This window comes from Hemitrygon akajei, chromosome 10 (genome assembly GCF_048418815.1).
Source record: "Hemitrygon akajei chromosome 10, sHemAka1.3, whole genome shotgun sequence".
NCBI lineage: Eukaryota > Metazoa > Chordata > Chondrichthyes > Myliobatiformes > Dasyatidae > Hemitrygon > Hemitrygon akajei.
In genome coordinates, this window is record NC_133133.1 from 121,547,865 (window position 1) to 121,565,952 (window position 18,088).

At 41.2% G+C, this 18,088-nt stretch overlaps 1 protein-coding gene across 2 annotated transcripts in view; it reads right to left on the reverse strand.

Annotated features, from left to right (window-relative positions):
- The window catches only part of tmtc3 (transmembrane O-mannosyltransferase targeting cadherins 3), a 138,134-nt gene that overhangs the window by 15,036 nt on the left and 105,010 nt on the right, over positions 1-18,088 (reverse strand). For both annotated transcript variants that reach the window (XM_073058857.1, XM_073058858.1), the window contains exons 9-12: positions 14,297-14,417; positions 10,597-10,708; positions 9,400-9,503; positions 845-1,014 (exon numbers count right to left, since the gene is read on the reverse strand). In XM_073058857.1, the coding sequence (XP_072914958.1) occupies positions 845-1,014; positions 9,400-9,503; positions 10,597-10,708; positions 14,297-14,417 (507 nt within the window). The remainder of the gene's footprint in view (positions 1-844; positions 1,015-9,399; positions 9,504-10,596; positions 10,709-14,296; positions 14,418-18,088) is intronic.

Genomic DNA, 18,088 nt, shown 5'->3' on the forward strand with positions numbered 1-18,088 from the left:
AGCAATTGATCAAATCTGATGTTTTATAATGAGAAATGTGATAAATTGTCATCAGCAAGGTAAATACATGGATAATCAGCAGAAAATACAAAGAATATATTTTTGAATTATTAAGAACTTCATATTGGTAAGTAGCTTTAGATTCCCAAGGAAGTTTTAAACAGTTTAAGTGGCGATTAGATTAAAAACACAAGAGCTTCTACAGATGCTGGAAGTCTTGAGCAACACACACAAAATGCTGGAGGGAATCAACAGGTCAGGCGTCATCTAAGGAGGGGAATAAACAACCAACGTGTCAGGACTGGAAAGGAAGGGGGACAAAAGCCAGAATAAGAAGGTGGGAGGGAGGGGAAGGAGTACAAGCTGACACAATAGGTGAAACCAGGTGAGAGGGAAGGTGGGTGGGTGGGGAAGGGGGTTGAAATAAGAAGCTGGGAGGTGATAAGTGTAAGAGGTAAAGAGCTGAAGAAGAAATCAGAGGAAGTGGACCATGGAAGAAAGGGGAGGAGGAGGGGAACCTCCCTTCCTGTGTTATACTACATTACAACAGTCCTGTGTCAGCTGAAGGAAGCTATTTGGGTATAAGACTTCCACTGAAGTTGTGGATTAAACATCACTGATAGAGGATCTAAGGGGAGAGGAGGTGGAATATTTACACAAAGGGTTGCTGAGGACTGGGATTTTCTTCCTGAATCAGATTCCACAAATAGCTTCAAAAGAGGAGTTGGGTCGGACAAGCAACGTTCAAAAGCAAGGGTGTGGGCACTATGGACAAGTGCCTCTTCAAATGTTCACACAGGCACAATTGCTTTACACTGTTGTACATACTTCTATGATTCAATACCTGTTGATGTAGGCCTGCTTAAAATCTGGTCTCATGCTGATTGCCTGGCGATATAATTGATCAGCCTCTTCCAACCGAGATTCATTTCCTCGAATCAGATTTGCAAGGTTAATGTAAACGTTTAGGTGATTGGGTGCGATGCGTGCTGCATACTTCTTCCCTGGTATAATCTTTCATGGAAAAAAATAAGCAAACAGATTCACAAATATGAATGCCAATTTAGAGTAAGTTCTATACAAATATGAATGCCAATTTAGAGTAAGTTCTATAAAAAGCAGTACTGAACAAGCATCAGGAAAAATATATGTTTTACTGGAATAAGTACAAGCTGTTAAACAGCATTCAATTTACTGAGATTGTGAAGGATGTCAAATGACATTATTTCCAAGTTTCATTACCACGGTAGCACAGTGCTTTACAGTGGTAGTTGTAAGATCAGTGTGCGATTCCTGCCAATGTCTGTAAGGAGTTTGTACATTCGCCCCGTGACCATATGGGTTACCTCCAGATGCTCCTGCTTCCGCCCACATTCCAAAAAGAGGCATATGGTTAGGGCTGGTGAGTTGTGGGGACGCTATGTTGATGCCCGAAGCCTGGCCAGCACAAACCTTGCTGATTTGATTTGAAGCTGATCTGACAACGCATTTTCTGTATGTTTAGATGTTCATGTTACAAATCAAGCTAATTTTGATCTTTAGCATTCACAGAAAATCATTCATTTGGTCTTTGTACTGCCTCCAGTTTCCTCAATGCCATATGCACATACTGGTTTCCTATCCCTCTCTGCACAAATGTGTGTTCTCTCTCTCTCTCTCTCACACACACACACATTGCATTTAACAAATTAACACTAAACTTCTTTACAAAGTAAGTTTGTGAAACTTCTTAAAGCATAAGTATTTTTATAGGGTCCACAATAATAAGGAAGTGACTTAGACAAATATCATTATTATTTAGGAAGGGTGGGATGGGGAAACTCAGCCATAACAAACTCACTCACTAAAAATCTGTCTACGGATAGCCACTGAACAATTCAATAAGTTTGCTAATCAGAACAAAAACAGCATGTTTTTATTCGTAGTAATACACGCAGAAAGCTGGAGGAACTCTAACAGGTCAGGCAGCGTCTACAGAAAAGAATAAACAGCTGATGTTTCGGGCCGAGACCCTTCTTCAGGACTGGGAAGGAAGGGGGTATTTGCCTGAATAAAAAGGAAGGAGGAGAGGAAAGAAGCTAGCTTTAAGGTGATAGGTGAAGCCAGGTGGGTGGGAAACATCAAGGGGATAGGTGAAGCCAGGTGGGTGGGAAACGTCAAGGGGTGGGGAACGAGGAATCTAATAGGAGAAGAGAGTGGACAATACGAGAAAGGGAAGGAGGAGGAAACCCAGGGGAAATAATAGGCAGGTGAGAAGAAGTGAAAGGTCAGAGTGGGGAATAGAGAAAGGGGGAGGAGGATTTGTTCACTGGAAGGAGAAATCAATATTCATGCCATGAGGTTGGAGGGTATCCAGATAGAAAATAGGGTGTTGCTCCTCCACCCTGGGGGAGGCCTCATCTTGGCACAAGAGGAGGTCATGGATTGACATGTCGGAATGGGAATTAAAATGTTTGACCAATGAAAAATCCTGATTTTGGCATTTGGTGCAGAGGTGCTCAATGAAGTGGTCCCCCAATTTATGATGGGTCTCACCAGACACAATAGACAACCCCAGCAGATTCGCAGGTGAAGTGCTGCCTCACCTGGAAGGACTGTTAGTCTTTATTCATTTAACCTCATGTAATAACATCTTAACCTCATGTAATATTTTGGGGAGATCACTAGGCTGACAAGGGACTATTGATGGTTATCATCAATGTACAGTTCTAGAAGGCATCTAATAAAGAAGCACATGAGTGATATTTAAAAACTGAAGTAGAGCTGGGATGGAAGTTAGCTGGAAACAGAAATAGAAGAACATGAAGTGCACAATGATTCTACTGGAATGATGGTTTTTATTTCACGGGACTACTGCATTCTGATGTGGTCATATCTGGAGAGAGAAATACTGGCAAATAAGATGCAGCAACACTCCATTAGAATGACACAGAGGCTTCAACAGTTAAGTTATGAAGACAGATTATCTACGTCATCTTCAATTCCAACGCAAATATACAGTTGAGGAATTTAATTGTGGTTTTAGAATTCCTGTAATTGTGTTCAGTTCTCATTATAGGAAAGAAGTGGAAGTTTTGGAGAGGCTGCAGAGGAGATTTACCAGAATTAGAGAGCACTAGGCAACCGGGTAACCTGTTGGGGCACCCTTTGAGAGAAAGGTAGTGCAGTCTGATATGATGTGCTTTGGAAATTAAAGCAGAATAACTCAGTTTATTAAAGAAGAAAGACGTGTAGCAAGGCAAATATAGCTCCTCGTTTAATAAAGGACACTTTTGATGGCAACATTTCTGGTTGATCTGCCACCCTTGTGCCTTTTGTTGTCATTCTGGAGGCGTGCAGTCTTTTCATCTGCCGTCTCTTCATGTCTTCTGCTGTTTGTTGTTCGTCTCTGATCCTGGAGTTGTGCGGCCCTGGCCTCATCCAATTCTTGTTCTCTTCCTCTCCTTGCCGCTTCCTGACGACGTTTGGCGTCATCTCTTGACCATAATGTTCTCCTTCTCTTTCCATGTGGCATAATTAGGCTGTCCATATTGTTTCTTACCTTGATGTTGGATAGAAGATACGAACCAAAGCCTCCAGGATGCTGATTATTCTTGATGATGTGGTTGGTGCTCTCCTAAATGGACGTGATATTGTCACCGTTGTCCTTTGACTGCAGCAAAGGGTTTGATCAGTATTTCGAAGTACATCGTTACAATTAGATTTAATTATCTTTTATTGATGGGTGGCAGTTAGATCTGTTGCAATCCTGCACATGCTGATGGTGATTAGCAGAATGTGACCGCTCGAAATAGAGCTGCCCTGCCCTTTTGCTCTGGTTGGTGTCGCTGCTGTGAGCATCGCGAGTCGCTTCTGAGGCTGGCTGTGCACATGTGTCGTGGTGTTGTGTCACGGTTTCCATTAAAGCTGGAATCAGGTTGTGGAAAGAGGGGCTTGTTGATTGATGAGTGAGCAATTTTATACGAATATATAACCCTGAACTTTGCATGCATTCTGTAAGTTAGTGTATTTTAAGTCGATTTAGTCAAAAAGTGCTGCTGTAATGCACCGTTTGGAGGTTACAAACAGAGCATGAGAGTTTTACTAGTATATAGATGTCTTATGAGGATAGGTTGAGCAAAATAGGGATTTTCTCTTTGGAGTGAAGGAGAATGAGAGGCAACTTGATTGGGTTGTTTCAGATGATGAGAGGCATATATGAAGTGCATATACAGAAACTTTTACCCAGGACAAAAATGGCTAATACAAGAGGGCATAATTTTAAGGTGACTGGAGGTGAGTACAGGGGGAATGTTAGAGGTAAGTTTTTTTTCACACAGCAAGTGGCGGATGCGTGGAACTCACTGCCGAAGGTGGTGGCAGAATCGGATAAATTAGTGGCATTTAAGAAAATCATTGATAAGCTCTTGGATGATAAGATTAATGAAGGACTATGTAAGAGAGAAGGATTAGATTGATCTCAGTGAAGGTTAAAAGGTCAGCACAACGTCATGGGTGTGTACTGTGCTGTACTATTACTGTATAATTAGGGAAAACAAAAATACTCAGTGCTAAAGTTAAAGTCACAGCATTCAGCAAGTGAATCAGGAAGAAACCTGGAATTCCTAAGCCAAAAAGCCAAGGGTGCTGGACAGATGGAACTTTTAACATATTCACTGATGGCTTTTGTTAAATAAACCAAACAAATGGGCGGACTAGAATGCAGAGTTCAGGTCAGCTCTAGTTATGTTTCAGGGCCCTATGACCTTGTGTTCCATAAGTTTAACAAAGATAATTTAAAATGGGCTTCCTGATGTCTTTTTTAAAGATAAAGATGAGCTTTACTTGTCACATGCACAGCAAAACAATGAAACATAGAGTGAAATATGTTGTTTGCTTCAAATCAAGTCGGTGAAGATTGTGCTGGGGGCATGCCACAAGAGCAGCCACACTTCTGCCACCAATATATTATTAAAAACAATTATTTATTGAGATGCAGCACAGAAGAGGATCTACCGGCCCTTTGAGCCATGCCACCCAACAACACCTGATTTAACCCTAGCCTAAACATGGACAAGTTAAAATGACCAATTAACCTACAAACTGGTATGTCATTGGACGGTGAGAAGAAACCTGAGCACCCAAAGGAAACCCACTCGTTCACCCTCCGTCTGTATTGACTGGTGCTGTAAAGCAATTGCAGTAACCACACTACCACACCACCCTGATCATCTTCAAAGTGCTATTATCATCCACTGCACAGTCGATCATAAAAAAATGAAAAATCTTTATACTTCTGAAATGAGTCATAATGACAGTATCAAATATTTAACTAATTGACATCAATATTGTTATTAATCAATTAAGAATTTATATGGTGGAGGTGTGGAGGGGTGTGTTAGTGAGGGGAGACGTTAATTATTCTTACAGCTTGATACACATTTATTTTATAGCTGTACTTTAACCTCTAACTTAATATTTTATATAATTCTTTATAATTCTTGAATGTTGTTTTCTGTTGCATGTCATACTTTGAACAACACACCCAATTCCTCATATGTGTAAATGTAGTAATCCAATGACAAACAAGAGAAAATCTGCAGATGCTAGAAATTCAAGCAACACACACAAAATCCTGGAGGAACTCAACAAGGCAGGCAGCATCTATGGAAAAGTGTACACTCAACGTTATGTCCTGCTGAAGGGTCTCAGCCCGAAATGTCGACTACTCTTTTCCATAGATGCTGCCTGGCCTGCTGAGTTCCTCCAGCATTTTGAGTGTGTTGACATGTAAATGTAGATGGTGATTAAAGTTGATCCTTGATCCAAGACAATCAACATCAGAATCAGAATCAGGTTTAATATCACCAGCATAAATTTGCAAGTAAAAGCTTGTGAACCCTTTGCAGTTACCTGGTTTCCCGCATTAGTTACTCATAAAATGTGGTCTGATCTTCAGCTAAATCACAATAATAGACAAACTCAATCTGCCTAAACTAATAACACAATTCTGCTTCTATTTAAACAATCACCGTCGAGGTTCAATAAAGAATGTGAACCTCTGGGGTAATGCCTTCTACAAAAGTTATTTGGAGTCAGGTGTTCCAGTCTATGAGATGTGATTGGAGGGGTGGGTTGTAGAGGTGTCCTGCCCTATAAAAAAAGATACACAAATTTAGGTTACTGACAGAGCCTGTGCTTTTCAAGAAAGATCTGTTTATGTGCACCAAGCCTTGATCAAAACAACTTTCAGAAGACCTTGGAAGAGGATTCGTAGAGATGCACGAAGCTGGGAAAAGCTACAAAAGCATTTCTAAAGACCTGGGTGTTCATCAGTCCATAGAAAGAGAAACAGTCTACAAATGGCGGAAATTCAATACTGTAGCTACTCTCCCTTGGAGTGGGTCACACCAAGAGCACAACATGCAATGCTGGAGGAGATGAGAAAGAACCTAAGGGTAATAGTAAAAGACCTGAAGAAACTTGTTAAAGTCTCTGTTCATGTGACCACAACAAGAAAAACATTGAACAAGAATGGTGTTCATGGAAGGACACCACGGAAGAAACCACTGCTCTGTTAAAAAGAAACATTGCTGCACATCTCGTTTACAAATGATCACCTGGATGTTCCACAACACTTCTGGGACAATGTTCTGTGGACAGATGAGACAAAAGTTGAACTTTTTGGCATACTGCTATGTTTGGAGGAAAATGGACAGAGCACACCCTCATCCCAACTGTGAAGCATGGTGGAAGGAGCATCATGGTTCGGAGCTGCTTTGCTGCCTCAGGACCCGGACCTGGACAGCTTGCAATCTTTGAGGGAGCAATGAATTGAAAATTGCATCAAGACATTTTACAGGAGAATATCATGGTAGCAGGTTGTCATCTGAAACTTAGTAGAAGTTGGACGATGCAACAAGACAATGATCAAAAACACAAGAATAAATCAACACCATTTTTTAAAGGAAGAAAATTTGTGTTTTGCAATGACCAAGTCAGCGTCCAGACCTTAACCCACTTGAGATGCTATGGCTTGACTTGAAGAGGGCTGTACATGCAAGGTATCCCAGAAATATTGATGAACTGAAACAGTTTTATATGAGGGAATGGTCTAAAATTCCTCTTAGCCTTTGTGCAAGTCTGGTCAACAACTACAGGAAATATTTGGTGGTTTTGAAATACAAGGGTTCACATACTTTTTCCAGCCTACACTGTGAATGATTAAACAATGTGTTCAATAAAGACATGAAAAGTACAATTGTTTGAGTGCTATTAGTTTAGGCAGATTATGTTTGTCTATTATTGTGACAGATGAAGATCAGACAACATTTTATGAGTAATTAGTGCAGAAAACCAGGTAATTAAAAGGGCTCACAAACTTTTTCTATCAACTGTATATCACAAAATTTTGTTAACTTTGCAGCAGCAGTACAATGCAATACATAATAGAGACAAAAACTGTGAATTGTGTTAAGTACACACACATATATATAATAGTTAAATTTAATAATTAGAGCAAAAAGTAGAAATAAAAGTTTAAAAAAGTGAGGTAGTGTTCATGGATTCAATATCCATTCAGAAATGGGATGGCAGAGGGGAAGAAGCCAATCCTGAATCGATGAGTGTCTGCTTTCAGGCTCCCGTACCTCCTTCCTGATGGTAGCAATGAGAGGGCATGTCATGGGTGATGGGAGTCCTTAATGATAGATGCTGTCTTTTTGAGGCATCTCTCCTTGAAAATGTCCTGTATACTACAGAGGTTGGTGTCCATTATGGAGCTGGCTAAGTTTGCAACTCTATGCAGCCTATTTCGATCCTGTGCAGAAGCAGCCAGTTAGAACGCTCTCCACTGTACATCTGTAGAAATTTTGATTGTTTTTGGTGACATACCAAATCTCCTCAAACTCCTAATAAAATATAGCCACTGTCATGTCTTCTTTGCAGCTGTATCAAATTATTGACACCCAGGAACTTGAAACCACTCACTCTTTCCACTTCTATCCCTCTATGAGGACTGGTGTGTGTTCCCTCATCTTATCCTTTCTGAAGGTTGTTGCTGAGACACCACTCAACTAGCTGGTATATCTTGCTCCTGTACACCTTTCTGTCACCATCTGAAATTCTGTCAACAAATGTATCGTCAGCAAATTTAGAGATGACATGTGAGCTGTGCCTAGCCACCCAGTCATGGGAGTAGAGAGAGCAAAGCAGTGGGCTAAATACACATCCCTGAAGTGAACAAGTGCGGATCACCAGCAGGGTGAAGGTGTTACTCCCAATCTTCAGACTGTGGCCTTCTGGTTAGGAAGTCAAGGATCCAGTTCCAGAGGGAGGTACAGAGGCCCAGGTTCTGGAGTTTTTGATCAGAACTGTAGGAATGATGGAGTTAAACGCTAGACTGTAGTCAATAAACAGCACCCTGACATAGATATTTGTATTGTCAAGGTGATCCAATGAGATCACATCCGCCATAGACCTATTGTGGTGATAAGCAAATTGCAGTGGGTCCTAGCCCTTGCTGAGACAAGAGATGATTCTAGTTATAATCAACCTCTCAAAGCACTTAATCACCGTAGATGTGAGCGCTACTGGACGATGGTCGTTAAGGCAGCTCACCCTGTTCTTCTTGGGCACTGGTACAATTGTCCTTTTGAAGCAGGTGGGAACTTCCAACTGAATCAATGAGAGTTTGAAAGTGTCTGACCATCCCACCATTTGGTTGGCACAGGTTTTCAGAGCCTTACCAGGAACTCCATCAGGGCTCGTCACTTTGTGAGGGTTCACCTTCTTGAAAGACAGCCTGACTTCGGCCTCTGAGACAGAGGTCACACGGTTATTGAATGCTGCAGGGATCCTCATAGCTTTAGTTTTATTCTCCCTTACAGAGTCAGCAAATAAGCACTGAGTTTGTCTGGAAGTGAAGCATCGATGCCATTCATGATGCCAGGTTTTGCTTTGTAAGAAGTAATGGCCTGCAAACACTGCCAGAGTTGACGTGTATCCGATGTCGCCTCCCACCTTACTCAGAAATGCTCCTTAGCTCTTGAAATAGCCCTCTGTAAGACATACCTAGTTTGCTTATATAGACCTGGGTCGCCAGACTTGAATGCCGCAGATCTAGCCCTCAGCAGACTACGAACTTCCTGGTTTATCCACGGCTTTTGATTTGTATATGTGCAGTAAGTTTTCGTATGCACACACACTCACCCACACAGGTTTAAATGAAGTCAGTGAGCACTGTGGTGTACTCGTTCCAACTCGAAGATGAACTCCTGAATACAGCTTGTATTGAGCAAAAATAGCTATACTCTATAGTCATGAGGGTAGTGAATACGAGAGGAGAACATCCTGTAATCTGTCTAACATGTATCAGTCTTTGGTTTGGCAGGTTCCTCACTGCCTAAATACTCAACATACCTGCGGCATAAGAGATTTGGCCAGCATGTAGGCATCTTCTGCTTCTTTGGTTTTGTTCAGGTTTTTATAAGTTCTTCCAACATTCATATGGGCACCAATGTCATCTTTAAGATAAAAATACAGAACAATAAACATTATATTAGCAAAATAAATCAATAGTTTGCAAGTGCTTACATTCATCCAAGTTAATGTGAATTAATAATAGGTTGGTTAGCGCCTTTAACATAACATGAAATTTTCAGTTTAAATATCCGTACCGCGGCTTCCAAGTTACTGCTATTTGAGACAGGCAAGCAAAACTAATAATCTAAAGCAGTTAACTTGAAACATGAGCAAATGCATTACTGACAGCAGTTAACTATCCAGTTCCCAAAGTAATGCAAAGAATAGAAGAAAAATAGTTAAACATGCAGTAAACATAATGCAGTGGCCATTTCATTAGGTACATATGTTCATTAACGCAAATATCTAATCAGCCAATCAAGTGGCAGCATCTCAGAGTATAACAGCATGCAGACGTAGTCAAGAGGTTCAGTTGTTGTTCAGATCAAACATCAGAATGGGTAAGAACTGTGATCTAAGTGACTGTGACATTTGAATGATTGGTGGTTTGAGTATCTCAAGAACTGATGATCTCCCGGGATTGTCATGTACAACAGTCTCTAGAGTTTACAGAGAGCGGTGCAAAAAACAACCAAAAAAGACATCGAGTGAGTGGCAGTTCTGTGGGTGAAAACGCCTTGTTAATGAGAGAGGTCGGAGCAGAAGGACTAAACTGGTCCAAGCTGACAGGAAGGCAACAGTAACTCAAATAACTACGCATTACAATAGTGGGGTACAGAAGAGCATTTCTGAACACACAACACATCAAACTTTGAAGTGGGTGGGCTACAGCAGCAGAAGACCATGAGCATACACATATTTTGTTCAGTAGGTACCTAATAAAGTGGCCACTGAGTGTATATCTTTAACTCATTCTGGACCAGCTTTCCAGGGTCACATTCTGCAGCATAACATAATTAGGCCCCAATGTCCACCCTCCCCACAGTGTGAAAGTGGATATGCCAAGATACCACATACTTGATCCAAACAAAGTTGTAAGCGATCCATTTCCAATCCCTTGCCAACAACCACAAAAAATGATACACCCAGGGAAGTTCCAAGAAGCATTTTGCAACTGAACTGAGAAGTCGTTACCTGGTTGAACTCTTGTGGCTTGCACAAAATACTTCAATGCCTTTCCGTAGTTATGCTCATTTTCCAAAGCATGTCCTACATTATTCCAAAGTTTTGCGTTATTTTTATTGACCTTTGAAAAGAATTGAATTTTCTCAGTTTTTGAGTAGACCTATTGAGGCTCACTAAATCTGAAAACAATTTCTTTGAAGTAAAACAATATCGTACTCACATTCTCACATGGTTACTCATGCAACCAAAGTACACACAGTTTGAATAATCTTGAGCAAACAAAATTACAACTTATTACAGAGTAAAAGGAACTGGAATTTGTACGATTGTAAACAAGAAAAAAATCTGCAGATGCTGGAAATCCAAACAACACACACAAAATGCTGGAGGAACTCAGCAGGCCAGGCAGCATCTATGGAAAAGAGTATAGTCAGCGTTTCGGGCCGAAACCCTTCAGCAGGACTCTAGTGCTTGGGTCAGGCCTCCTGATTTCTGCACTTGAACACAGTAAAATGGAAATCAGGAGCACAGTGGAGGTCAGCTGTGGTGCTAGCCTTTGAACAGAGTGGAGGCCTGGACTCTGGATGTCCTTCATTGCCCATCTATGCCCCTGGCTTTCAAGCATGGAGCACAAGCTTGGACACCAGATGTCCTTTGTCAACCATCCACATCACTGGCCTTTGAATGCAGAGTAGAGGTCTAGACTACGGATGTCCTTCGTCACCCATCCATGTTACAAGCTTTCAAATGTAGAGCAGAGACCTAGATTCTGGCCTGACCTCTAACTTCTCCACTTCACTGTCCCTAAACCCTAATCTAACCTCTAACTCCCCCATATTCTTGTCTCTGATCCTAACCTGACCACTAACTCCCTACTCTATCCCCAAAACCAACCCTATAAACTTATAAAAGACAACACAGCCTTGATAGAGATGGTGCCATCTTGACCAGCACTTTCTTATGTTGTGTTGGTTGTAATTTTTCAAAGACCTTTAGCTGAAGCAGGCTGTCGCAACACCATCAGAATATTCCAGAAGCAAGGCTTAAGGATTCGTACCTGAGACTCAACACTCAAAAGCAAACGGACTGCATAGAAACAAGCCCTTTGGCTCACAATGTTGCGCAAACTAATTAAATTATTAATCGAATAACCAACTAAAGTAATCCTTTCTGCCCACATCATATCCTTTCATTCCCTGCATGTTTACGTGCCCTCTTTAATAACTCTAATCTGCCTTCACCACCATGCCTGGCAGTGCACTTCAGGCACCCACCACTGTGTAAAAAAAAATTTGATCTCCTTCAATGCTTTCCCTCTGGTATTACACATTTCAACCCTGGGGGAAGAACGATAATAGCAGTCCACCCATGCCTCTCATAATCTTATGAACTCCATTGATCTCCTCTCAACCTCCACTACTCCTGAGAAAACAACTCACAGTTGTCCAATCTCTCCAGTCTCCTAATCCAGGCAGCATTCTGTTAAATCTCTTTCGTACTATCTTTAGAGCCTTCATGTTGAAGTTGTGACAAATTAGCATAAGAAATAGAATAAAGTATTGGAGAGACCAAATTTGGAGTATTGTGTACAGTTCTGGTCACCCAGCTACAGGAACAATATCAATAAGACTGAAAGAGTACAGAGAAATTTACAAGGATATTTCTGGACCAGAGTAACTGAATTATAGGGAAAGGTTGAATAAATTAGGGCTTTATTCCCTTGAGCATAGGAGAATAAAGGGAAATTTGACAGAGTTATACAAAATTATGAGGGGTATAGATAGGGTTAATGCAAGCAGGGCTTTTCCACTAGAACTAGAGGTCATCAGGTAAGGGTAAAAGGTGAACTATTTAAAGAGAATCTGAGGGAGAACTTCTTCACTCAGAGGATGGTGTGAGTGTGGAGCAATCTGTCAGTGGAAATGGTGAATGTAGGATTGATTGATTTGCACATTTAAGAGATTTGTTTGATAAGTACATGGATACAAAGGGTGTGGAGGGCTATGTTTCAGATGTGGGTTGATGTGTCTAGACTGAATAACGGTTCCCATGGACTGAATGGGCCAAAGAGCCTTTTTCTGTGCTATAATGCTCTCTGACTCTAACCTTCCTATAATGGGGTGACCAGCACTGAAGGCAAAATGTTCCAATATGGCCTGACAAGTTCATAAAACTGCAACATAACTTCTTGACATTTGAAGTCAATTCCTTAATTAATGAAAGCAGGCATGCCAAGGTCATCACTCCTTATGGAACATTGAGACAGCCTGGTTTCCATGATTGAATCAGCAGGGCTATAATACAAGTTCATTATCCAGTGAATTTGGTGACCCTTTCAGGATGTCTCAGACACTTTACAACCAGGAAGAACAGCAGTAAGAAGCACTATTGCATCATAGGAAACAAAGTTATAAAATTCCAACATTTAAGAAACACATTTATTTAGAGATACAGCACAGGAACAGACCACCCAATTAACCTACTATCACGTATGTCTTTGGAATGTAAGAGGAAAACAGAAAACCCAGAATAAACCCATGCAATCATGGAGAGTACATACAAACCCCTTACAGACAGAGGTAGGAATTGAACCCTGATCTTACAGATGCCGCCCCCTAATGGTTTATTAGAGTCAGGGACTGAACCCTGGTGGTGGTGCTTTTAACAGTATTACGCTAACCACTACGGCACCATTTAGACAGGGGGGAGCAGAGAGAGATGGACCACCTGCAGTTTAATAATCGGTATCATGGCTAGCAACACTGAAGGCTGCTTAGCGTGGGAGGGGGCCTGTTCCTGTACAATACTGTTATATGTACTAAAACAGCCAATTTATACACAACAAACTCATACAAGTGGCTTTGTAGTAATGGCCTTCTCACCCAATTTTAATTAACATCATCTATGGAAAAATATTTGCCAGGTCATCAAGGATAACTCCCATGCTGTGCTTCCAACTCTTTCAGTTGATGTAGTGGTTTAAAGCCTTGCTCCTTTCCAAACAAACACACCCTCAACCCTGGCACCTATTACAATTTCTTTCCTCTCCATCTGCCCATCAGTCATACACTCCTACTGGGTCATCCATCCCTCCCTTCCCATTCTGACGTTCAATAAGATTATGGCTGATCTTTTACCTCCACATCACTTCTTTGCACCAGCCCATATTTTCAGATTCATCCATTATTTAAACAGCAGAGTAAAATAAACACTTTTTAAAAGGAAAAACTCAAGAACCATTAGGACATCATTTCAAGAATTAGAAAATTTAAAAATCACAAGCTCGCACTCTTGCTACTGGACCTAGTTAATGGAAACACAAGAGACTGTAGACACTGGAATCTGGAGAACAAACAAGATGCTGGAGGAACATTGTTCTACTGAACACGGTGGGCATGCTAAATTGGCAACACTTGCAAGCTGCTCCCAGCACATCTTTGGCTGTGTTAGCTGATAATGCAAATAACACATTTCACTGTATGTGAGATAAATAAACCTAAATCTGAACTCTACAGGCCAGATAGCATCTCTGGGGGAGAATGAACAATTGATAATTTGCATCGAGACCCTCTGTCCAAATGAAGGGTCTCGACCTGGAACATCAGCTGTCCATTTTCCTCCACACATGCTGCCTGATGGGCTGAGTTCATCCAGCTTCTTGTTTGTAGGTCTAGTTCCTAGTTGCATTACAGGTAAACTGTGATTGTACCTTTAGACCAGACATGAATAGGGTGTACTCTGATTTCCAATCCCAATTTCGGTAAATTGTCTTACTGGTATGGGTGATAAGTAGAATCATCAAACCAATCCAAGAAAGCTTCCTTAGGTACCTAAATTTAAAAAAAATGAAACTGGTCAGTGAACTGTCACCATTCATCATCAAGCAGCCCCACCATCCAGGCTTCATCTCTTCTCACTGCCATCATTAGGAAGGGGTACAGGAGCCTTAGGTTCCACACCACAAGGTTCAGGAACAGTTATTACTCTTTAACCATCAGGCTCCTGAACCAGTGTGGATAACTTCACTCACCTCAACTCTGAATCGATCACCAAACACAACCTACGGACTCACTTTCAAGGACTCTACAACTCAAGTTCTCAGCATTATTTATTTATTTATTACAGTGAATTCTGGTTAATTGAGACACATTGGGACCAGTACATTTTGGCCCAATTAAGTAGCTGCTCCATTAGTTAGTTTCATAGATTAAAAAAGGTATAAAAAGGAAAACCTACTGTTTAACTGAGTAACAAATAGTTAAATGAAATACAGAACAAATTATAACACCACCAACACTGCTATAGTACTATAAAATGTATTGCCCCCTAATAGTTATCGACAGACCTCCAAGAGGATCACAACCTTGTTGCTGGGTTTAGAAGCTTCTATGCCTCAATGACCCGGAAAGCTATGTTGGCTGGAGTCAGGCCTTTATGCTTTGGCTCTTGGTAGGGTCACCCATCCCAAACAGGTCAAAGGGTAGAGGCCAGAATGAGAATGCTCCACCAGTTCTCCAGGTTCTGGGGTTCAGCTCAGGGCTAACAACCCTGACTGGTGAAAAAAAAATTATTACAGAAACAGCAATGAAGAATCCTTCTGCACTTGTATTTCTGTGTCTTCATCCAGGACGTGCATTACAGACAACAGTGAAAACCGAGCGGAAGCTACTGAATGATGAAAGAAGCCCTGAGCACTACCAGAGATGGAAGAACTTCACTCCTGCCCTAACTGCCAGCGGCAGAATGGGCAGTTAACAAGTAAGTTATCAGTAGAGGAATTCATCCAGTGTACGCTGCTGTATTCTTTAGATTGATTATAAATGAACAAAATCAGCACAGACAACTAGTGCAAATAATGAACTACCTTCATTGTCTTCTTGCATGAAGTAGTGTTGCTATCCAACAATTAACTTCCTGGCATCCTGTGCCTTCACTAGCTTAAGTTCAAATGTGTCATCTTCTTCATTTTCCTCATCTTCATATTTCCTGCCTTGGTGTTTTGATACAATGCTTTAGATGACAGCATCCTCCAAGTCTTCATTTCATTGCAACATTCAAGATGATTGTTAATACCTTCAAATTCTCTGCACTTTCAAATTTGTTGAAGTAGTGAGATCTTGCATTTTCACTCCCAGCTGTTTCTGGCATCTCCAAGCCTGAATGCTTGAAATCAGTGAGCAAAACAGTTTGAACTGAGTTTCTCAACAACTATTACTGACAAACTATACTACCTGTAATAGGATAATCCTTACACTCACTTCCTCGGTTGTTGAAGATTTTCTTCAAATGCTTCAAAAATATGGTTGACTAACTTTCCACAGTTACTATTTAAATTATTTATGATTCCCAAATCCGTTGGCTTCATGACCCAGCTTCTTAACCAGTTCCTCTGACTTTTATTAAATATTGTCCACTGGCACGCACACCTTGAGCTAAATACATTAACGTAACAGAAGCACACACAGTTGATGCAATTTACAAGCTGTTGGCACTAAACATAGCGTAGTGTCCAATGGCCACACAAGTGCACACAACTGACACTAGTTAGAAACTGTTCGGCAAGTCTCCTGTCCCAATTAAATAGCATGGTGTCCCAAATAAGTGGCTGCCCCAATTAACAGGTGACACAATTAACCGGAATCCACTATGTAATTTTTTTAATTTGCAGTTGGTCTTTGTTTGCACATCGGTTGTTTCTGTCTTTGTGCGTATCTACAGTGAATGCCTGCAAGAAAATGCATCTGAGTGGAGTATTTGGTGACATATATTTTGATAATAAAGTTACTTTGAAAACATACAGAATCAACGAAACAACAACTAAACACTCATCTTCATTATAGAGTCAATAAAGTAACTTCTGTAAGGGATTGAGAAGTGACCTTACAAAGGTGTACAAAATCATAAGGGACATAGTGCACACGGCCTTATTCCCAGGGAAGGGGAATTAAAAACTAGAGGGCACAGGTTTAAGGTGAGAGGGGAAAGATTTAACAGGGGACCCGAGGGGCAACTTCTTCACACAGCGGGTGGTGAGTGTGTAGAATGAGCTGCTACCAAAAGTTGAAGAGGAAGGTATATTCAAAAGCCATTTGGATAAGTACGTGGATAGAAGTTGTTTACAGGGATGTAGGCCAAACAGAGGTAATGGACAAGCTTGGTGGGCACCATGGTCGGCACGGATCAGCTGGGCTGAAGGGCTTGTTTCTGTGTTGTACTGCTCTCAGATTCTAACCACCTTTCAAGGTGGGTGTAAATCAGCCCATTGAAATGGCCTGAGAAGCAACATGGGCAAGGGGTTCTGCTCACTGCCTTGACTTTATTCATCTTTCAATCACCATCACTTTTGTGTGGGAACATTGGCAAGTGTAAACTGGGTTTAATAATGAAAAGTGAATATGAAGGTTGCCTCGTTCTCACATTACAGTACCGCAAAATCCTTCACTACCTGCAAGGTGCTCTAGCAATGCTGATGTCCGGAGAAGGCCCAAACAAATGCAAGCTCTGATTATTCCTAGGATCCAAATGTTGTCATTTAGCTAGTGCAGAGTCAAAGCCTCAAGATACGAAGACAAGCCAACTAAATAAATTCACTGATCAGCAGTATTAGTTTGAGGTGAAAAGGTACCCCAAACAGACAACATTGTGTGAATGTTTTTAAGCTTGCTTTTAAGCTGAATTTATAAGGCACCAAATATCTTTTAAATAACGTGGAGCATAAGGCAGTGATGGAAAGGACCAACTAATTTACTTCTGGTGATCCTGAATACAGGGGAAACGCTGTCCAGGGGCCGTTGATTTCTCCAAACAGTGCCATGGAACTTCATCACATCGAAAAGGCAATGTGTTTATGTTGGATCTCAAGAACAGTATCTCTTGGCACTGCACTGTTCCTTTCACATTGCACTGAATAAAAAACTTATAGTGTTTCACAAACACAAGAGATTCTGCAGATACTGGGAATCCTGAACAACACATACACATTCAACATGCTGGAGGAACCAGCTAGCCAGGCAGGATCTGCGGAGGGGAATAAACAGTCAACGTTCTGGGCCAAGATCCTTCTATTTCCTAATACATGTAAGTGTATGTGGTGAATATAAATTTCATCCTTTATTACATCTGGTCAGAAAAAAGGGCAGAAACCAGAATAATGTGGTGGGGGAAAAGGAGAGGAGCAATCTGAAAGATGATGGGAAAGCTGCGTAGCTGGGGGAGGAAATAAGAAGCTGGGTGGTGATAGGTGGAAGAGCTAAAGGGTTGAAGAATCAGGAATCTGATAGGACAATGTACCATGGAGAAAGGGAAAGATGAGGGAACCAGAGGAAGGTGATGGGCAGTTGAGAGGGGATCCAGAATGAGGAACAAGAGAGGAGTGGGAGAAGAAATTACCAGAAGTAAGAGAAATCAACATTCATGACATCAGGTTGGAGGCTACCCAGATAGACTGAAAGGATTCACTAATCCTTTACTGAAGGGTCCCAATTCTGGGAATGAAAGGGTT